The sequence below is a fragment of the Neopsephotus bourkii genome, unplaced genomic scaffold (genome assembly GCF_033783945.1).
Source record: "Neopsephotus bourkii isolate Nb327-2 ecotype Australia unplaced genomic scaffold, CSIRO-AGI_Nbou_v1 NB_1767, whole genome shotgun sequence".
In the NCBI taxonomy this organism is placed as follows: Eukaryota; Metazoa; Chordata; class Aves; order Psittaciformes; family Psittacidae; genus Neopsephotus; species Neopsephotus bourkii.
Window position 1 is genome coordinate 2,911,372 of NW_026902241.1, and position 23,007 is coordinate 2,934,378.

Here is a 23,007-nt window from a genome sequence, read left to right on the forward strand (position 1 = left end):
TTCTCTGGTTCTTTGGTTACCATTTAGGTCATCATTTTAGATTTTGCTCTACAGTGGTCATTGTAACTAACCCACCTATGGTTTCTGCCATCTTTTATTTTGGAAGTGCTTCTTCCTGCTAGCTCATCTCGGACCAGCTGGCTCTAGTTCTGCTTATAGCTGAATTTCAAGCTGTTTCATGAATCAAATGTGTCAAGACTTGTTTCAGCTGGTAGAGAAGAGCTGTACAAAACTGGCTGTGGAATTCCTGCTCCTGTGTCTTTTCGGGTGATGCAAGGCAAATGGAAAGGACAGATGATAATGAAAAGTTGCAGCCTGAGCAGAAGGCAAATGCATCCCAAGTGCACAGTTGTGTAAATGTTATTGTCAACATTATGTTGCTGTACTTAAAATTCAGGTACTTAAAATCCATCACTGTCTTGCAAATGATAGCTGGACACTCTGAGAAGGGGCTTTGTGCAGTTCTTGTGATGAGATGCTCTGGCAAGACACTGCAAGGCAGATGTTGTTGGGAGCTCCTGCTAAATCCATGTGTGGACCAGCTGTGATGAACCCAGAAATGCAGATGAGTCTACACGTGGGTGCATTTACAGACTGCCACCACCAGTATGGAAAACAAATTTACCTCTTCCTTTCCAAAGGGATAGCCTTATGTGTCAGAGTAAACAGATGCAGTATTTTGAAGAAGTGGGTTTTCTTAATAGTTTCTCTTCTGTGTTAAGATCAGCGTATAGCTGTCAGCTGTATTGTGGGAAAAGATTTCTTCTCCTAAATCAATTCAGTGCAAGGAAACCAAAATACTCCATCTGTCATCAGAGTAAGAAGGTAAAGTAGGTAAGCTTTAGTCCTTGGAAGCAGTCCAGTAAGGGGCCACTTGGACTGAAAGCATGATACATTTTGAGAGCTTCTAAAGTAAACCTCATTTTAAAAGGAAACTTTAGTCCTCAACCAGCCCCGTTCGCTCTAAATGAACAACTGCATAATATGTGGTGGTGGTGGGGAAAGCTGGAGATGCTGAATTCGTAGCTCAGAGATTCATCTTGCTTTGAAACACAGACCATCATGATGCCAACACCTTCCAGGGGAGTTCCTGTATGGAGGGAAGGGCCAGTGCTGCATTATACCATGTGTTTAAAAGGTAAGAGACATTGTGAAAATTAGGCAGAACTAGAAGGGCTGTAACGAGAGCTACTATTCATGGGGAGATAAGAGGTGTTGCCTTTCCTAAAAGCCTGCTGCCACCCTAACAGAGTTGGGTTTTTTGGGTAGTTGTTAGGTTTTGGGGGTAGGGAGAGTCACTTGTCATGTGTGTTATATCTCCCCCTCCTCCTTTTCCCTAGCTGGTACCTTGGATCCTTGTCAGCTCCTGTGCTGGGAAAGCAAGACCTACTGTGACTGTCATGCAGCACAATTGTCCTTTCTTAACTCTTACAGTAAGAAGCCTTTAAACTGGCTCATTACAAAATGGCTCAGTGTGGTCCCAGCTCCAAGCCACACTCCTGAAAGGCATGAGGTTTGCATGACTCAGGAAAACCACGTGCATGCTACAGCAGAAGACTAGTGCTGTAAGACTTGGTAGCTCCAGCTCCATAGCATAGCAGTGCACTGTTATACCATAGCAGCATTGTCTGGCAATTATTGTGTTAAATATTTGCACTGGTCTTTAATTTTGTTAACCCTGATGGTCGCATTTCTTTCCTCATGCTCTGTGGAACACCATACAGAAGAAAAGGATGACTTAGCTTATGGAAGTCAGCCAAGTTGTGAAGCACTACCAGCACTTTTTCAGGCTTAACCACTCATTTATGTTGCAGCTGTTTAGCATAGAGTGAAATCTCCTTGTTGCTGTGCAGGTGCTTGGTTTACAGTTTCGTAAGTAGGGATGCAAAGAACAGTCTGCAACAGCTGCTGCATTCTGATCTGCAGTTCAGTTCACACTGTGCTTGTGCTGTAAGGAAGAACTGTTGTATTTTGTGTCCACCCTGGTTCCCTCCTCCCCCAATAAGCTAAACTTCAGCCTTATACATTGCTTCTATTTTGAACTTTGAAGGGCCCAAGGCTATGTGCATTATGTGGAAAGAACATTAATTTCCACATAATGGAGGACTTTGCAACTGTTTGAAGACTACTCTTGTCTGTGCAGTCACCATGCCTCTGCTAATCTTGGCTGTTTCCTTTTTAGCCATGGATGACAACAGCCCCTCTGTCATGTATGTTCTTTAACTGAACTGCGTTCTTTATTCAGGTGCCTCTGTAGCTCTGCCATCATCTGTCTTGTGTGGTTGCTTTACCATGATGGTAGGTAGCTCTCTGGTGATAAGTCCTGGAAAGCCCTGCCTGGGGCTCTGGGGATGCTGGCCATTGCTACTCATGCCAGATCAGCAGAGCAGCTGCCCTGCTCCGGAGTTTTATGGCTCCAAAGCACTCAGCCAGTTATGACACATCCCCCACTTTTATTGTCATCACTCAGCTAAACCTGGCAGATGTTGGGGATTCTGCACTCCCCAGCCTCATTGATCTTGAGGAAGTAAATGTAAATGGTGCGACATCAAACAACAGATGTATTTTTTTAGGAAAGGAAGTTTGAGCAGTGTCCCTGTTACCTCAGGCTGACATATACCACGCTGCACTGCTGGGTGGTTGGGGTTTGGTTTGGTTGGTAGCAAGGTCAGTTGGCATGAGAAATGTTTCTTCTATCCCAGCAGTGCTGTCAGTTTAGTGAGACAATTCAAGTTGTTCCTGTCGCACACCAGCTGTAAGGACAAATAACTAACTTGGAGAATTCATTACACATTGGATAACCTTTCATTAAAGGGGGAGATGTGTGTGTGTAATCCTAGCTTTTCTCCCTCAGTGTAACAGCTTTAGCTAAAAATGGATCATTTCAATCACTCAAATGATAACTCTACTCAGTCTTACACCGGGTAGTTAATGTTCTTTTCTCTGCCCTAGTCATTTGACAAAGTGTCTTGTAAGCAAGAATCATCATCATCATCATGGCTTGACTTCGCGAACGAAGATTTAGGAAGGGCATTTACCCACGCTTACTACAAGCGCGCTGATGACTAAGAAGGCCAATGTGGGATAGGCAAATCCGGCTACAAAAAGCACAGCAGAAGGTCTCCTTGGGTGGAACAGGTGGGACACGATTCTTCCTGCGTTGTCTTTTCTCCTCGAGACTAGTTCTTCGTGAGCTCTCAAAGGAGTCGGCGGCATTACGTATGGTGTGCCTCCAAGTCTCCCGATTGGAGGCCAAGGTGGACCACTGATGGTAGTCAGTATGGCCAAGGCTAAGGTATTGTTTCAGGGAGTCCTTGTATCTCTTCTTTGGGGCACCTCTCTTGCGGCTACCGGTGGCAAGTTCACCGTAAAACACGATCTTGGGGAGGCGGTGATCCTTCATTCTAGAGACGTGCCCTGCCCAGCGCAGCTGCAATTTCAGCAATGTGGCCTCGATGCTGGTGACCCCTGCCTGTTCGAGGACAGTGACATTAGACACATAGTCAGTCCAATGGATGTTTAGAATTGTACGGAGGCAGCGCTGATGTAAGCAAGAATAACGAAAAGTTAAAAACCAAATAGTGCCCACATCTAATGCATGTGGCAAACCACTGGGCTGCATAGATAAACAGAGCTGCACACATGAACACAGTCTGATAAACAATTTGTTTATTTGAAAAATGATAGCAGTACAAATGGGCAGGGGCAGACTGGGCCTACGCAGCAGAGGTAAGCCAGTACTGTTATAGGAGCTTGTAGTACTTCGTTTTCTCTCTTGAGACTTCACAAAGTACTGCTGTCACAGGTACAAAAAGGACATTCTTCACAAGTGCCAACAGTTTCTGTAAGTGGAAGGGGCCACAAAAGTGTAAAGTGCTTAAACCTACCTTTAAAATTTGGTTTGCATATTTAAAGCGTAAAATTACTTAAGTAACACAAGGGGTTTGTAGTGATATTTTCCTTGCAAGGCACACTCAACCCTAAGAGACTCGACACCAGGTTGGGCAGCTTTGTTTAGGCTTGCAGGCACAGCTGATGTTTGCGATACTCCTTCGTCCTTTTCTGAGGAATGCTGTTGGGAGACTTCAGGACACCCTGAATTACACCACCTCGATACTCAGGATAGCTGCCCTGGTTTATCAATGGGCATGAAGGCAGCCAGCGTCCTGTCAGAGGTGAAGAAAAGTGACTTCACAGAAGTTAAAACCAATGGTAGCCCTCAGGGTGCAAAGCTGCTTTATTTTGAAGCTTCTGAAAAAGCTGTGTTTTAGCGGAGAGGCACAAGGAAGTCAGCTATGGGCCTCAGCCTGAGTGTCCCTTTGCCAATTTATCAACTGACTGAGTTTTCTTAGTAGGAAACAAACATGGTATTAAGATCAAGTGCCAAATTTCAGGTCAACTAAAAATATGCTTTTAAAAAACAGTAACTCCAAAGCAAACACAGCATTAAGTACATGTTTTCTCATCTAAATTATTTTTCCTGTCTGGAAGATCTGAAGGCAAGCTGATGGTAATCACTGGTACAAAGCTGACTTGATCCAGGAGAAGGGTGCCTCTGAAAGGTAAGATTACCTGGCATTAGAAAACAATCTACGAAACAATTCTGCATTCTGAAAATTAGGTTTATTCTTGAGCTTATCAACGTACTTTAAATCAGTTCATCAATTATTACCCGCATGATACTTCTTTTATAAAGTAGAATAAAAACTTGATACAAAACCAGCTCCAAAATGAACTACCTGTGGTTTCAGTGGGGTCCCTTCACCCAGTTTCCACATGTGAAATACCAGCAGTGTGGGCTCCATAAGCTCAACTTCACAGCAGCCTCATAGCTGTCTGATGTCAAAAGCTACTTCGTCAGGCTCTTGCAGCTAATTTTCTAGCTAAAGCTTCCAGTTTTATCAGTGCACTGTAGAATGGCATCACAGACTTGGGACGAGGTCCTTATACACATCTGCAACTGTGTCATTCACCAAGTGAGACCTACTCATTCTTACTGGGTTACAGTCATGAATTAAACCGCTACCACATTTTACAGGACCACTTCATAGAGGCAGCAAGAAAATGAGCATGTGGTTTTGGGTGGGGTTGGTTCATTGTTTTGTTTGTCTGTTTGGGTTTTTAGCAAGGACACACCATCTTTCCAGTGTAACAGGATCCTGAAATGCTCTGACAAGCCATGCACAAGCCCCATGTTCCAACTGGGAATTACTGCAGGCCGCTTCCTCTGCTCTGTACTCACCTCTGCCGTGGACACTTTGCTGAACTGTTTATGTGGATTAGATTTTATTTTTTCTCCTAATTCTACTTAGTTCAAAGTTTCACACATGGCAGTCTTAAGCTACTTACTGCTGGGGGGTACAAAGTGTTTCTTGACTCTTCCTGCCCTCACAAGTTAGAAGAAATACTTGAAGCCAACAGCATGCTTTGTGAAGTGTTGGGGGAAGCACGGTCTCTTCTGTCACTGCAGTTTCTAACTTTCCTGATCTTCCAGCTCCCCATTTTTCTAGCTCTGTCAGATGGACTAAGGCCACTCCTATCCCTGGGGTGATACATAAATTAACTGTGCTCAGAGCCATTCAGAAGCACAGCTGGTCAGCTGCATTCAAAGACATCAGCTGTGCTTGTGGGGCCTGAAAAGAATATAGGGTTCCAAGGGTTAGGTCTTCCAGAATTGACTTGGTTTGCCTTAAAATATACACACTTGCCCATTCCAGCAGTAAATCTATACTGATTTCCTATCTGCAGTTACTAATGCATCTTTCCACCCCTTGTTTGGAGAGTTTCCTTCTCTGAAAAATATCCCTATTGCTGGTAACACACCAACTGAGTGAATAAAGCCATCTGCAGTCAATAAGCTTTACTCAGGACCATTTGCCACCAATTGAAACGGCTTGTAAGCTGCCTGCATAGGTAGCTCCTCCTTGGAGAATTCCCATACAAATTCACAAAGTCAATTTTAAGGCCTTCCATAACAATTATAACAAGTCCAACACAGTGGGAATATGAAAAGATGTAGAGCTGTTGGAATTGTTTAGCTCCAGCTTCTCCCCTCCTCTCCCAGCAACATGATTCTATGTTAATGGTGTCTCACAACATAGTCCTTAGAAGAGTTGATGAAAATCTGACAGTCTGACAGCCAAGCTGAAGACATTTCCAATGAAAGATTTTCCCATATTCCTCTGAAAGACCTGTGTGTCAACAGGGCACTTGGAATGGGAAGTTACCAGCAGCCTTTTCACTGAATTGTTGACACCTTCTTCATATAGAACAGGGCTGCTGCTTTACAGATTTTTATTTTTTTAGTTAGTGTTTTGCCTTCATCAGAGAAGCAAACAGCAAAAATGACTTACTTGTTTTCACAGGAAGGGAGGATCACCTTTAGAACTTTGAGAATAAGAGCTGCTCCAACAACTCCAACTACAATGACTTCCATCAAACTGAAGAAGATGGGTAAAGATCGCAACCAGAATCTGCACAACACTGTCCTCAAATCTTCCACCCATTGGCACATCACCTACAACCAAACAGGTAAAAATAAAAAGACAGGTTGCAAAACACAGCAAGTGTGGGTTTCGTAGATACTGGTGAATTGCAATGTGTGGTGATAGTTTTACTGGAATTTATGTATGCTTAAACATACATATAAGCAGGATGAAACTGACTGGTGACTCACAGCTCTTCTATGAGGTTTGGAAGAGGCAAAGGTTTAACTCTCTGCTCATCCTAGCAGAGTTCTCTGAGAGGAAAGGCCACTTTAGAAAATAAAGAACACCTGAATGGAGCAGGTGAAGGGTGAGCAATATGGATAAGCTGTGATACCATGGCAACGTAAAGAAGGGAGAGCATTACTGGCATCCTGGGAGAGGGATAGCACCTTCTCTAGCCTATCTGTAACTTTCAGCCTACTGTTCTGGCCCTCATGTCTCAGCAGCAGGTTATAAAGTGTTTTCTTTCAGCCACAGAGAAGGCCATGATGCCTCTCCTTACCTCATCTGGAACTGAAACTTCCCAATCTGTTCCTGTGTTTCTTACAATGGGACAGAGCAATGGCCCATCTCCCAGAAGGGTAAAACTGACTTAAAGCTAAATGATATTTGGAATTGTGTAAGTGCTTTGCTTGGTATAAATATAGCAACTCTCATGTCACGAATAGCTCTGAGGTCAGAACACTGCAGGATTCTGACGTAGAAACATCCAATCCCTCCCTGCTAAGGGTCAATTTAGGAAGTGTTTTGTTTGTTGATTTCTCAGTTTTGTTTTGGGGGATTTTGTTGTTTTTTTTTGAAGTTTACTAGAGTGTCTGTAAAAGCCTGTTCTTTTTCGTGGCTGGCTGTGGGGATTTCTTAAGTGTTCTGTGGAAGTCAGTTACTGCCATGTACTTCACACAATAGAAAATTCTGGTCTTTAATAAATATAAAGCAGTAAAACAGTACTCTGAGAGTCAGATACCAGGTTAAACAGGAATGGCAATTCCAGAAGTGAGCTATTACATATTATGCTGGGATTTGGGTTGTTGTTTGGTTTGGGTTCTTTTTTTCCAAATTAAAAATAAAGGACCAAAGACAAAGGCCTAGGAATGTTATACACCTTCTTAACATCTTCAAATGGATGTTGTATTTGGTCTTCCCATGAGGAAGATCCACTATCTAAATCCTAACAATGCTGGGTTTGTTTATTTTGTTCTGTAAACATCCACAAAGGAGGAAAACATAATATTTGTATATGGTGCTGTAGAGAAAATTGAAAATGGGGAAGTTCATTCCCTCAAACTGTAATACTGGATAACATTCAGCTTTATCTGCAGCGTGTTACTACAACTTTTCCTCCTAGAAATGTCACCAAGCTGTATGTATTTCATCCCTTGGGAAACAAGAAAAAAAACTGAGGGAGGGAGGGAGGGGAAAAAACCCTGGGTTTCCTTTTTAAACCATTCTTTAAAGGTTTATACTAATAATTCAAACAAACAAAACTACCTTGTAAGAAGAGGGAGGTTCTATCCTAAGAGGGGTCTCTGGTAACTTGCCAGGTAATGCCTCTTCATCTACTGTGGTTTCCACTTGCTGGATGAGATACTGACTGGTAGTTTGCAGTGGATCTTGAGTATCTGGAGAAGAAAAGCTAGAGTTCAGTGGGGGGCTTGTTTTCTATTTGACTCACTGTTCAGGAAGACAAAGACATGCTGCATTTCTGTACTTACACTACATTTCTCACACATTTACAGCAAGAACACAGAAGGCTGACTTTTTTTGTTTACTTGAGTAGTGAACTTGCTAAGCAGCAGTGTTAGAGTGCAGCCTTAGCTGTGCCCTTAAATTCAGCTTAAATTTCAGCTGCCACCAGATTAAAAAGTGAAGAACTAGATAAAAATATTTCATCTCCTGTAAGATCCCTGAGAGCTTTTAATTAAATAGAACCAAAATAAGATGAAGGCACCAAATAACTACTCTTGCTTTTAAGATACTCAAGTTTAATAACATAAAATTATCTCTGGTTTTAAAGTGACCCAGACAGGTATTTCTTCTCCAGTTTTTTCTTTCATTCTCAGGAAAATGGGGGAGCTTTAGAGAAACTTCGATCATAGCTCTGAGAGAGAAATTTATTCCTGTGAGATATCTGGGTTGCAGACTGATAAGTACCAAGTGCTTCAAAGGAAAACGGATTTGAAAACAAACAAACAAAATACCTAAATGTAGAAGAGGTGAATTTAGATGCTTAACAAAAACAAACTCAAACTATATTAAAGAAAACATTTCCATGCCAATGAAGAAACTATTCCACTATGTAAAACACAGGAATAATGATGTTTTGCCATTGTAAAGGAATACATCAACCATGGATAAAAAAAATCTTATGTAACAGCTAAAAGAGATACCTTTTCCTGAGAGGCTGGGAAGTGTAAATAACATGTCGTTGTCCCTGGGGATGGAATACAACATGCTCTCTTTCAAAGGGACAGTGTAGTTTGAATGTCTAAGTACTCTCAGGTCCTTTACTAAAATATCTATTTCCGTTACTTCTTCCTGCTGAACCTACAAAAGATGCAAATGTGTCAGTATTGCTGAGTTTAAAGTAAGAGTGAAGTAGGCTGGCAAAGAAAACCAATGCATCACATAAAACTCCAGGCCATTAAGATTTAGACACAGGGATGTTAAAAACAAAAAAATGCAAAAGCATGAGGTAGTTGCTCCCTGGGCTTTTACCCAAGTCTTACATAGCCTTTTATGATCCTCTTTCAGGGAGGCATTTTAGGGCATGGAAAACTCAAGTAGGTAGTAAAAGAGCACTTGCAAACATTGAAGTGTTGCTGAAGCAAGTCTGACAATTCTGCTTTTGTAGTAGTGTTGCTTTTTTCCAACATCCAAAAGAGTTTTCCTCCTTTTCCAGTGATGCACTGGACCCATTTCACTTAATCTCTGCAAGCATCACTTAATACAGAACACATTCAGCATAACTCACTACATTTAATAACTGCATGAGGCCAAGAACTGACAGAAATCCAGAGTGTTTATGATCATAATTGTAACTGCTACACAGAAATGTAACTAACACAAAAGGAATGGAGCATGTGAGTTTCACTCATGCTTTCAGAACAGTAGGCCAACCAACGATCTCCTTTGCTTCAAACACACAGAGACCAATGTGAAGAAGCAGATGATCATTACTGTCAGCTGAAAACTAATGAGAAGGATGGAAAACTTTTGATTTAAACAATTAAGGAAACCATATTAGCTTTTGGGTTGTTCTTGGCAGGTCCCTACGAAAGTAGGAAATGCACTGTGATGCCTAGTTTTAGATCTGCCTCTAATTTGAGATTGTGTAAATACTGAATCAAATCAAGGATAAATTAGCCTCCTAGAAGTGGAATAAACACTTCATTAGAAAATCTTCAAACCTCTCAGTGGGATCTTTCATTAACAGAGTACAAATTTGATGTGATGCAGATCCCTGTAAAAAACAGGACATGCTCAGCATGCAATTTATGAAGGACCAGTGGTATTATCATAATTCTCCTGTTACAAAAAAAGGCAACAGAACATAAGCCAGCTTCTAAAGAGCCTGGCCACATGCAAGATGCAGACATATACTGAACCAAAAACACAACATTTTTGCTGGCTTCAGCAGTTGTCTCTTCAGAATGTCTCTGGTTGGAAAAATAAGTATACTTTATTGGTGATTTTGAGAAGTCAGTTCTGCACATTGCAGTCTCGGCTAGAACCGTAACCCCTCCCATTCACTGGTATTTGTGCAAACACTGTCAGAATGTAGGAGTTTTTTCCCTGTTAATATCAAAATCCACTTCATTATTTTTACCCAAATGAATTAATTATCTTACATGCAGAATATCCCAGGGCTAAGCTCTGATATTGTGGGCTTTCACAACAAGCCCATCTGCCATAAGAGTTTGCTGCTATAAGCTGTTCCCCATGCTACATGCCTGAAACCCTTTACTAGCTTGGGATAAACAACGGGGAAAACCTCAGGACTAATAACAATCCCATGCCCCTTTTATTTATTTTGTACATTATTTCTAAATGAAGTATTGCTTGTGAGTCTGACTTTGCATATGTGCACGTTTCAAAAGAGCATGTGACACAGTGATGTTCTAACACTTATTACATTATAAATAAACTATTAAATACAAATAGAAGCATTAAAACTTGACTCCTCATGACTCACCTTTGCTACTACATGAGTAACTTAGGTTGGTACCTCCCTCACTACCATGCTAGCCAGCATTAGCTTATGTATTTTGTGCTCTAATCACCAACCAGGCACATGTAAACCTTTGAATCCTTGGTAACTACTTGCCTCTCATAAATTAAAAACAAGCAGAATGTTGGGGGTTTTTTTTACCTCTTTTCCATCAATTTCTGTCACTTCTTCCTGAATGACAATCAGCTGCAAATCAGAACTGGATGCCAAAGGCCACTTGTGAACCATAATCCGAACACTGACGGTTCCCAGGTGCTGCTGATCTGGTAAGTTATCCAAGTTTCTGTTCTCCACTATTAACACACAATGTCACAGTTTTCAAAGAGAAACCATCCCAACCAGAAAGCAGTACACAACCAAGGGGCAAACAGTTGCAACTCTGACCTAGATGCAAAGGCACATGTAGCATTTGAATGAAAAAGTCATTACAAGTACAGAGGACCAGTAGCACTCAATCAGAGATGCTTGAATAGTTGTACAGAAGTCTGTACTATACTGATGTCCTTAACACTTCCAATAATCTGCTGTTATAAGCTGTAGTAGTCTGGGCAACAGGTAAAACAGATGCCATGATTTTTTACCAAATCAAACTTGGAGCAGGTCTCATGATACAACACAGCAGGCAACAGCAGCACTGTATGATCCCCAGACTGAGGAAGCTTGCACACAACATCGCATCCCTGCCTTTGAGGTTTGCATTTAAGCACTCTAAGCACCATTCTTTGGCTTTGCTGTTGATGCATTCCTATTGTCCAAACAAGTTCGTAAGAGTAATGCCACAGCCCAGTCAGCCACCTGTGTAAACATCTTGATTTGCAAAACATTCCCCTTCCTCTCAATACAGAAACAAAGATGCTCTTTTCCACACACACCTAATATACTACTCAAGGGAAGTTCCCTCATACATGTTTTTTCTATGCCCCCCCATTTTCATATGTAGCTGATGACACCTCAAGCTCTCTTCCTAACCAAAACCTTACAGCTATTTCAACAACCCAATATTCCACAAGTATGAGAACTGCCTTTTCAACCCTTGCTGTTTCTGCATAGACTTGTTACCCTTCTACCAGCTGCTATACCTCTACAACGGGTGAGGGCACAGTAGAACTGCAGTGCTGCATAAGTGTAGGAGTGGAGGTGACAGATTTCAGAGCATGAATATTTAATTCAAGTTTATTTCTATACACATTCAGGACTATTCCTCCTCTCTGTTAACAGGTAACAAGTATCTCAATATTCCCTTAGCATTTTACAAACATTATCTGAATGTCTTGTTGAGGATTTAATAGGTAAACAGAATAAACATAATAGAGGCTACAGTGCTGAGGACTCAGACCAAACAAGGAGATAGACAGTTCTAGGTTTCTACCTTCCGGGCCAAATATGTATTTTTCTCTCTGTTTCAGATTCATGTTCATATTCGTAGCCATTGCAAGCTATATAAGTATGATTTGGGAAATTAACAGGAACTACAGTAGAGTGCTCAGCAGCTCTCAGAATTAGTCAATAAAATCATATCTATTTTTCTGGACTCAGTCATCTTGCAGGTAGATGACATTTTGTCTTGTTTTTTTAGTATAGAAAAAATAGAAGCAATGGAAACACAATTATCTCAGAAAAAAAGAAATTAATTACTGCTCTCCCTGTCCAGAATAGCATCAAATTAATAATTAAATATGCCTGGGAATTCGGGTTCAAGAAAAAAGGTCATGGCTCAGAGAACCAATTTAGAGAAAGCATTAGTACTCTGTAAGTACATGTCTGATTGTAAGGCGAGGATGACCTCAGGAACCAAGCTAGAGACTAGCTGTACCTGATCCATCAGGAGATCATTCTGAATACAACAGAAACTTAAATGAGCATAATGGCTCTTGTTTAATTAATTGTACAGTATGCTCTGTGCATCTCAAAAAAGCACAGTACTTTCTGCTCTCTCACAAAACGTGTAGCACTGAATCAGTGGCAAAAATAGCAGTGTCAAGATAATTCGAAGTCATTGACCACTGCAGGACACTAGCAAAACTGCAGTGTTTGTGCTGTAATAGCCTACCCAGCAGAAACTTTTTTTGTCCAGTGTACACAGAAATGAGATAACTAAAAGATCTTCCTAATAATAATTCATACTTTTGTTATTGAATCTCCTTTTGGATATATGCCAGCCAACCTAGGGACACAGCTATTAGCAGGGTGGAGCTGCATCCTTCTGTTTACATTGTCTAGCTTGTAGTGCAAAACATTCTTTTGAAAAGATAGGCAGAGCCTGGATTTCAGATTAGACCATTTACATATCAGAATGTGAATGTGACTTGAGAACAAGGCAGTAAGGTTTTTTTCCACCCATTTTAGTAGCAAAATTATCCTACCTTGGGAAATCATTTGCTTCTACGATGCTCAGGTTTTCAGAGTATGAGAACATGTAGTCACTGTAAGCTTTGGTTACTGGATAACAGGGAAGCCAAATACCCCGGGGGTAGGAAATAAAAAAACACAAAGTGAATACTCACATATTACTGTTTGACATGTTACGTGGGCAACCCTGCTTTTCATAGGGAAATCATTTAGGTATACCTGTCCATTAGCATAGGTGATATTAAAAACAACCTGAAAGACAGACAGACAGAATGAGTGTATGGTTCCTGGCACAATGCTACAGTTCTGTTCTCAGAGGAACACACCATACTTACTGACATCAGGGAAAACAATGCATTCGCATCCACACACAGACTCTATTTTGCTGCGCATTAATTCACTGAATAAATAGAAAAACTGGACAAACCTGTGCTTTGTGAAATTCCCCATCCCTTTCCAACGTCATAACATCAACTCTGATCGTTTCCTGGAAAACAAGGGGGAGAAGAGACTTAAGTTTCTGAGGAAACACAGCAGCCACTGCAGGCCACAGGCGACTTTCACACACTGTCCTGACAGAATGATAGCATAAAATCCCCAGAGCACATTCCCAGTCTTTCCATCCAGCAGACAGAAGAAAGAGGGATATGCTTACTTGCTCCATGTAAGGATTGTTTTGGGGGTTTCCCCCTCTTTTTAATAAAGAGCATTGATGAGAAAGAATGACAGCTGTATCCCTTATGTATAGGGTTTTTAAAATAAAGAGAACAATAGTAATCAAACTAAATTCTCAGGAGAACTTGTTTCACATGGATATAATGGAAAAGAAGCCTCTTATATTGAAAAATAATAGAAAATACAAGGTAAAAATAAGATTCTCTATAAATGTTTTTTAAGCACTCCACTTAGTCTTCAAGATGGAATACAATTTAATACACGTTAGTCTATACTAAAGAACACTCAGTTTTGTCAATGTCAACAGTAATCCTATTTCTTTTCTTTGGTTATCATTCCCAAATTATACCACATGGAACACCTCCACACTTGGAGGTAATGCGGATTTGCTTCTTTCAAACTCTATTAATTCCTATAATTTATTGACTGACTCATTCTATCCTCTCATTTTGCCCCTGTAATGTCAGGGGCTGTTTTACAGATGGAACCTTAAATCCCCCAGGGCTGCCCCTGACAAAACCCACACACAAAAGCCAAATCTCTCTTGGATATTGCCAGAAGTGATAACTGTCACACTGTTTTCCTGAGTCACCTCTTCAGAAATAACATTAAGCACCCTATTTTGACTTTTCAGAGTCTTAAATGATTCTAATTGTGTTTCATTTTCTTCTGGAAATCCATATCCTCAGCATGTTCTTCAGCTCTGTGTTTGAGTCACTGTTTCACAACTAACAGCTATAAAGCAAGTCATGTCTCGATAAAAAGTTTAACTCCCTCAGAATTTAAAATAAATAAATAAAAACTTAAACATATAAAATGGGGTTTTGGTTGGGATTTTTATAAAACACTAGGTTTTCAAGCAGGAAATACTTGAAATATACAGTACCTAGCATGATATAAGTCCCAATTCATGAACTATGTAGTGTTAACAGGGCGAATGCTGTGCATCACCCATTCCCTCCAGTGGGTGAAAGTGGATGAGCTGGGATGGTGCTCTGCTTTCCTGTGAACGTCTCGCAATAGAATTAGAGAATCAACCAGGTTGGAAGAGACCTTTAAGGTCATCGAGTCCAACCATGACCCCAGGCCTGCCAAGACCACCGCTAACATGTATCACTGAGGGCCTCGTCTACATGGTTTCTGAACACTTCCAGGGATGGTGATTCCACCACTGCCCTGGGCAGCCTGTTCCAATGCCTGAGCACCCTCTCTGTCAAAAAATCTTTCCTAATATCCAGCCTAAATAAACCTCCCCTGGCACAACTTGAGGCTGTTACCTCTTGTCCCGTTGCTTGTTCCTTGGGAAAAGGACAACACCCACCTCACTACAACCTCCTTTCCGGTAGTTGTAGAGAGTGGTAAGGTCCACAGGAGCCTTCTCTTCTCCAGACTAAACAACCCCATTTACCTCAGCCGTTCCTCCACTTTACCCGAGTCATCCTGTCTGCCCTTCATTGTGTTTGGCATGTATCTTGTGGTTCCTGCCTCATGTAGATTTTGGTATGGGGTGCATAGGGTCAGAAGATTGGCCACAGCAGAAGCCATTGAGTTTTGGGTGCAGCACTGCAAGAAAGACCAGTGGGAAGCCAGGGGAAAAGAGCAGTGAGGAATTCGCCTCCAAGGAAGGATTAAGTGAGCTGAGAGCATTAGCATAAAACCAGGTTGACTGAGTTGGAGGACTGTTATTTTCCATGGGAAGATACTATGAAGAGCAATGAACAACCTGTTTATAAACTGCAGCAAGGAAGTGTCAGGTGAGACATTAGGAAAACTTTTCATGTTAAAAGTAGCTGAGTACTACAATAAATAGTTGGGGAGAGCATAAAAGTTTTGGACATGACTGGAGCGCTTTAAGTCTGTCAAGAATTACATCAATATAGTTGATTCTGACTCTGGAAAAATTGGTCTTCCTCTGATCCTTGAAATGTTTCTGTATCAGTTCAGGAACATTTAAAGCAAGGACAATTGAAAACTGATTATTTTCTAGCAGCAGAACTTGTAGATGTGTTTGAAATGTTTCTTAGCAAGACTGCCATCAAGTCTTGTGAGACTGCTTAGTGAAGAGGCAAACCAAGAACATAGATGACTCAGGAGAATGGATGTACAAAATATAGTATGTTACCAACAGAATTTGTTGGATCTGGATGTGAACAGACTGGTCACAGGAATTACAAGAATATGAGTTCTTCCTTGCTTATAAACACAAAATTGCAAGAGTCGTGGTGTAGCTGCTGTACTGGAGTATTAACCATTGCTCTAAGTTATTGAGTAGCTTTAGAAACCCGCACCATTCTGCAGATGCACCACCATCTCCTGGGATGAAGATGAGAGAAGGCATCTCCTAAAGAGATGCTGCAAGGACAGGCAGGCCATGCAGCAGAGCCAATCCAACAGCCTTTTGTCCATCAGAACAAGGAGCTGGGCTCCCTCCCCCCAGCTGCGTTCTTGCTTCTCTTGTGCTTGTGCAGCTCCTCCTTGCTTGTTCAACTGACAGAAAAATAGCCTGGCAAAAAAAGGGAAAGTTTTCCTGCCAATTTAATGAGCTAAACTGGCTCGCTGGCTTTGCGTAAATGAGAGGGAAGGATGATGTGTGGGAGAGAGCTATGCTCTTTCAGTGGCAGAGGCAGCAAGCAGTTAAGCTGTCTTACTTGTCTGCACACTGTGATCTATTCTTTTGTAACTGACTGCACAGAAGTGATCCACTGACATATTGTCATCTCTTAAACATGTAATATGCTCTTCAAGTGCAAATTTTAATATCAACCAGAATTCACGACATGCTTTTGGATACCGCGTCAACAGGATTGACAGCTGTTTTGAAGAAAAATAATCACTGCTTATATAGCTCACTTTTTGTACATTTAACGCTTAGTTGTTGAGCATATCTATCTTGCCCTATGCCTTTCATTTTCAAATCATTTGATAAATAATAAAGTAGGGTGAATTTTCCTTTTTTTTCAGCAGTCACAAGCTATCAGTCATTTCCTTTTTCTTGTAATCTCAGTGAGTCACTCTGGAGATGTTGAAAAAAGATTACAAAACACTTTCTGCGTAAAAGAACTCAAATTGCATTTGAGGCTTAAAAACTGAGCAACTATTAAGACTGCCCGGAAAATTCATCGTTTGTGCCCTTTGAATTCCCAGAAAACAGAAAAACCTAGGAAGTGATGAGACAAGGTTTTGATAATCTGTTAAACAGTTTGACAGTGTAGAAGACGTACAGCTCCAACTGCTACAGCTGAGAGCTGAAAGGTCAGAGGATACATTTTTGTTGTTGGTAATGTACAGAATTCTTGAAACATAAGAAGAAAACAAGGTTTGAGGAAATCACAAGATGACAGAACAGATAACATCCTGTGATTATATTGTTACTTTGGTTCGTATTTTCAGTTACGGTCTTCCAGTTCTCTAAGTAACTTGGTAGTTTACATTTAACTTGAACAGAATCATAGAACAATTAGGGTTGGAAAGGACCTTAAGATCATCTAGTTCCAACCCCCCTGTCATGGGCAGGGACACCTCGCACTCAACCATCTGTGATCTCACCCAAGGCTCTGTCCAACCTGGCCTTGAACACTGCCGGGGATGGAGCATTCACCACTTCCCTGGGCAACCCATTCCAGTGCCTCACCACCCTCAGAATAAAGAACTTCTTCCTTATATCTAATCTAAACTTCCCCAGTTTAAGTTTGAACCCATAAAAGGAAGAACATCTGAATAGCTAGGATTGAGTTTCTCAAGAAAAGTCAGTATGAACACCTGCTTCCTAGAAGGGGTGCTGAGAAAGAGATTTCTCTCAGTGGTCAGAGTTTTCCTGCTGATCTGACAAATGCATCTGAAGCACCAATGACAGGTCATTTCCAGCCAAAAGGTTATCTGTCCTAGACTTTAAGCCATGCTTCTTGTGAAGCCAGATTTCTGATGAATCAGACTTGGAGTTTTCCAGTTCTTGGCATTCCTGCCTGTCTGCATACACTGGTTAACACCTGTTGTTTTAAGGATTTTTTTACATTATAGTGTCACTTCAGAAGCTATCTGTTCATGATATAGTAAGCCAATCCTGTAGTAACGAAACCACTGACAACAGGACATGTGTCCTCTGCAGTAATCCATAATGTTGCACTATCAAGTTCTGCAGAAGCTGGAAACGTGTGTAAAAACTGCCTGTACAACTTACAATACACATTTCAGTTTTAACAACATAATCAAAGGTCACACAAATTTCAGACAGTCCTGTAATTCATTGGAGTATTTGAGAAAGCTGCACTTTGAGAGTGAAAATCAAAGGTCAGCCCCAAGAAGCAATTCAGGTCCTTAGGCATCAGGCTGTGCTTTCAGCTTACCACTGACATGATGCTGTCATTCACAGCACTTTATCCCTTCCTCTGCCAGCGAATATCTTCACACAAGACACTCCGATGCACACCGAAAATGGCCCTATCATTCTTAATGCTGTCACAGAATGTAGATCCCTCTCCTGAGTTTTCCTACAATTTCTCATCACTGTTTTAGTGCTCCAGCAGAGATATTTACAGCAGTAATGACCACAGTACCTGTAAAGAGGACAGCACTTCCACCACAAATGTGTATCATTCTGCTCTAGGACAGCAGGCAACAGCAGTAAGAGGGACATACATTACAGTGAACTCAGGATTTTTTTGTGAACTTGGATCAATAAGAGATAAGCAGGCAGTGACCATTTTCTAATAATTTCCCTTTTACCATGTGCTGCAATGGAACCCAGAAGCATTAACTGGTGCAGTATAATCCCAGTAGCTGCAGCAGAGCAAGACAGCAGCAAAGAATATAAAGCATTTGGCATAATGTAAATGGAATATTAATTATTTCTTCCAGACTCCCATGGCAATGGCACACAAATCTACAGAGAACACTTCACCTAATCACAGCCTTTTATGAAAAATGCTGCACAAGACAAAGCTGTTGGTTCTGATCATGCAGGAACTTAAAAGGGGTCTGATGACAGAACCACAGAAAATCTTCTTCCAAGGACAGTGGGTGCCTGATGGGGTGCACTGCACAGTTTCTTCCAGTACAGGGTAATGCTTAAGCCCTACACCACTGCATTAGTCACATAAACCCTGTCTAGATTCTGGCACTTGCAGCCAGCCCACTTAAAGCACAGCTGTTCTTTATGGAGGCTCTCTCTGCACTAGAAGGCCTGGGGGAAGTGGAGTGGGCAGCACTGGGAACAGATGGCATAGTGCTTTGCAAGATGGCCAGCTGTACAGGGACTTGAAAGACAGACAATCCCCTCGCAGTGATTGCACAAGCCCTACTGCTATACACAGTTTGTGACAGGAAAATGTAAAGTCCAATGAAGGCTGCCAACCAGATAAGAAATAGACAAATGAGTAACTTGTTTCTGAACTTGGAAAGAGATTATGGGAAAAAAAGTGTTTGACAGACAAAGAAAACTACCACCCAAATTCACACCATTTGAGTTATGGCACTAACATGGACAACTGGTTCCATTCTCTGCTTCTGATAATTCTTTCGTCAGACTCAAACCAGAGGTATGTTGTAGGATGTTGTCAGGCATAACTGAGTTCAGAAATAACCATGGTACAGGTTTGATGTGACAGGTCTGACCCAAGAAGTTTGCAAGTCCCTCACATTTTACACCATTTTAGTACAAAACCTTCTCCAATAAGGTCTCGCATTTTTAAACTGCATGACAGTATTTAGGGTAAGATAACGAAACCCAGTATCTGCTTAAGTAACTAAAGCTGCACTATCTTCAGTTCAGCTTATACAAATATCTCTATCTTAACATAAAAATCTAGCATGGTACTTTTGCTTTAATTTTCTGAACAAACACACTTATATTCCTTTCTTGCCTTATGATGAGTCTTAGGATAATATTGCTTATCCTTTCCTTTGCCATACATATGTTGCTAGAATCAATCATCTTTGCTTACTCTCTATTAAATCAATTCATACTATGAATATTTTATCAGGAGTTTTAAAAGGTGAATACTACTTAGTCCCACATCACCAGGACATGACTGCATCATGCTGCTTTAATTTAATCAAATATACACAGAAAGATTATGTCAGATCTTTTAGGCATAAAGTTTAGAACATATGCCAGGTGGTTAATAGAGAAACTGGCACACAGCAATGAAAGAAACATTTCAGCATGGCACTATTGACAAGTTTCTTCTTTGATTAAAGTACATTACACTTACTGCACACATACTCAAATGGTTGATGAAGATTACTTTTTTCTGTTGTGACATAATCCATCCGAACAGAGGTTTCTTACAGCCAACAAATGTTTTTCAGGCAACTAAACTAAAAAACAAACCCATCTGGTAGGCTAGTATACCACTTAGAACACTGCTAAACCTGAATTATCAAGAACAAACAGAGTAAGCAAACAACAAACCATTAGCATTTGGCCCACTGTGCTTTTAGCCAGTTCCTATCAGCACATTAAAATAATACTCTGAAACACAAAACCTAATTCCTGACCTTGCACTAGAATAACATGGTCAGTTGTATTCCCGAATCATTCCCCACCTTTTTTTATTAAAAAAAAACCCACTTTGTCTACTATCAATCAATCTGTAACCCAGTTTTGCTTATCCAAATTTCAGGAGAGAGAAGAAACCAAAAGCGCACATGCTGATGTTCAAAATAAAAGTCTAGATTTCAAAACATCTTAAGAAACAAGTATTGCACAAGAACTGAGACATTCACATTCCAGAGCTGAACAAAAGCAGTCCAGCCTTACAAAACATTATCCCAATGCCTCAGAGTTTTTCCTCAGTCCTTCCACTATGGTTTCTGTAACATCATGGTCACCAACTTGGAAGTAAACTTTAATACCATGTACAAGAACTACAAAACAGGCAGCAATCAGTAGTGTGCCGCCAGTGGGCTCACAGAACATTAAAGGACACAGTCATGGTACTTGGACAAATAAAAGCTGTCCTGTTGATGCAGCCTGCTCCCAACCAGCCTGCAGTCCCAGGCCATGCTGAGGAAAGACCACAATTACTCTCACCCCAGTGCTCATTGTCTTAAGTGGGTAGGTTCTGAAGCCAACCTGACAGTATGGCATTTTCACTCTACCTACTCCCACTGTAGGAACAGACAGTTCTGTTCTTACCAGGCCACCATAAACCAGCTCATGCTCAAAACCCAGCAATAACAGTTCTACTCAAAACTTTTCCAAGATGCACTGTGCCTTCTACATCAAAATTATTCTGTTTGTACAAACAAACAGTGCATGAGGAAACACAAGTGTTCACTTTTTTAAGCTTGAGATTTAAAAAGAAAAAACACCAGAGTAAAAATGTGTTGCCTTTTTGACTATTTGAAGAGCTGTTCTGCATATACTTATACCACAACACCAATATAAAGCTAAAAAAGCACAGATAGTTGCAACCATCAAAAACTGAGTTGACAGATCACCCAAGCAGTATGGCACAAATAGACAAATTCACCCAACAAACAGCACAGCTATGCCCATAAGGCATTACACCCCAGTTACTAAATCAAGCCCTATCAGCAGTTTAAACCATACCTATTCTATTTCTGCCCCCAAGCTGGCTTCCACAGGACTGCTCTGGCACTGCCCTGCTGTGCTCACTCGTGCTTTCAGATCCAAAGATGGCACTCACAGATGTGCCTCCACTTCTTGTACAACTGCCAGCTCTGACAAACAACTTTAATGCTATTCAGTGGAAGACAGTCTCCAGGTAGATGGCAAGCAAGAAAATAGGTCTATATACTCCATTGCCACTTCTTGTGTCTTTTGGCACGTTCCAGCTAGCACTCCCCTGCTCAGACGGATAAGCAGAATACCCAAGAACTGAGCTGTGTCTGCTCTTTTTAGTGCACCTGACTCCAAGCACTTAGGCACTTTTATAGGTGTCTGAAGATCTAAATCCCCATGAAAACAGATTTAAGTAAATCTCTCTTCAAATGTTCCTAATAGAGGCAGAAACCAGGAAGTAAGCCCAGGAATCCCACTTTGCAACACGGGATGTGCCAGTGCAGGGCCTCTGTCAGGCTTTCTCAGAAGCATTTTACTTGAATAAAAACAGAACAACCAACCAAACAACATCAGCAACAACAAAATCCAAAACCACAGTGAATTTAATCACGACAGCAACTTCACGTTAGACAAGTGACTACAAACGCAAAACAGCTCTTCCCTCTTTGCAACCTCACACTTTGGGAGTTCACTATTACAACAATTAGAGGATGTACTCAGTCATGATTCAAGTACAGACCTAAGCATTCAGTTCTCTTCGGTAATTCTAGAGGTTAAAGATCACCAGTACTACAGCACATTTTTTTATTCCCACTGAGACTATCTCCTAAGCAGTACCCAAAAAATGCCTTCCACTTTATAAAAAGCCATCAAATTTCATTTAAAACTAATCTTACCAAGATACAACATAGATACTGGAGCAAAAAAAAAAACAGCATGATGTCCCACAATATACCAATACATTGTAACCCTTTGCTTGGTTCAATTTGAGTACAGAAATCACTAAAAGCAAGCATGGACCTACAGCACTGCACACTTCAATAGCGCTGAAAGTCCAAACATGGGTAGACAAGCGTTAGAATACAATGTAAATACATCTACGTTGCATAGAAGTAACAATCCCCCCCCCAGCAGTCAAATTATTATTTAGCATATTAAATCCTATATAAATCATTAAAGAGAGGGGGAAACATTAACTGAGTTTGTGGGAGATGCATAATCCTGTCCTTTTGTGCTATTTTTCCACATTTAGACCGAAATGCACTCGAGCAGCAGCTCAGCACTTTAAGCAGAGGTAACACACCTCAGTCTGCCGAGCGCTACAGCCGGAAAACCCCCTCCGGTGCCATCAGCTTTGCCCGCTCCTCCAGCGGCGGCGATGCCACCCGCCCGGCCGTGCCAGCCAGCGGCCAAGCCGCCCACGGCCGCCCCAGAGCCGCTCGCTCTCCGGCAGGGTCCGGGTCGCCCCTCGGAGAGACAGGGAGAGGGACAAGGTGAGGGACAGGGAGAGAGATAGGGACCGGCCCCGCCGCGCCCCGGCCCCATCGGTACCTGGCCCAGCTGAGGCGGCGCGGCGGGGCCCAGTAGCGCGGCGGCCAGCGGCAGCAGCAGCAGCAGCGGTGGCAACAGCAGCTCTCGCCGTCCCAGCACCGCCTCCATCTTGCGACCCGGGAATTAAAACAAAGTGAAACATCAACAAGCGGCGGCAGGGGCGGGGCGGGACCGGGAGGAAGAGGGGGAGG

At 41.6% G+C, this 23,007-nt stretch overlaps 1 protein-coding gene across 1 annotated transcript; it reads right to left on the reverse strand.

Moving 5' to 3' along the window:
* Positions 1 to 3,647: 3,647 nt before the first annotated feature.
* GINM1 (glycosylated integral membrane protein 1) lies at positions 3,648 to 23,007 on the reverse strand. Its single transcript, XM_061378597.1, has 8 exons — positions 22,817 to 23,007; positions 13,493 to 13,552; positions 13,221 to 13,317; positions 10,858 to 11,009; positions 8,876 to 9,032; positions 7,977 to 8,107; positions 6,354 to 6,517; positions 3,648 to 4,555 (listed from the first exon to the last, which is right to left on the reverse strand). The coding sequence occupies exons 1-8, from the start codon at positions 22,922 to 22,924 to the stop codon at positions 4,447 to 4,449; spliced, it is 978 nt and encodes a 325-aa protein (XP_061234581.1). The 5' UTR covers positions 22,925 to 23,007; the 3' UTR covers positions 3,648 to 4,446.

Bases quoted from the DNA above. Each gene is read 5' to 3' on its own strand.
- GINM1 (XM_061378597.1), bottom strand. From the start codon at position 22,924: ATGGAGGCGGTGCTGGGACGGCGAGAGCTGCTGTTGCCACCGCTGCTG. The intron at 13,553-22,816 runs GTACCGATGGGG...CTTGTTTTCCAG, and splicing joins CGCCGCCTCAGCTGGGCCAG to GAAACGATCAGAGTTGATGT. The intron at 8,108-8,875 runs GTATCTCTTTTA...TTTCTTCTCCAG, and splicing joins TCCCAGCCTCTCAGGAAAAG to ATACTCAAGATCCACTGCAA.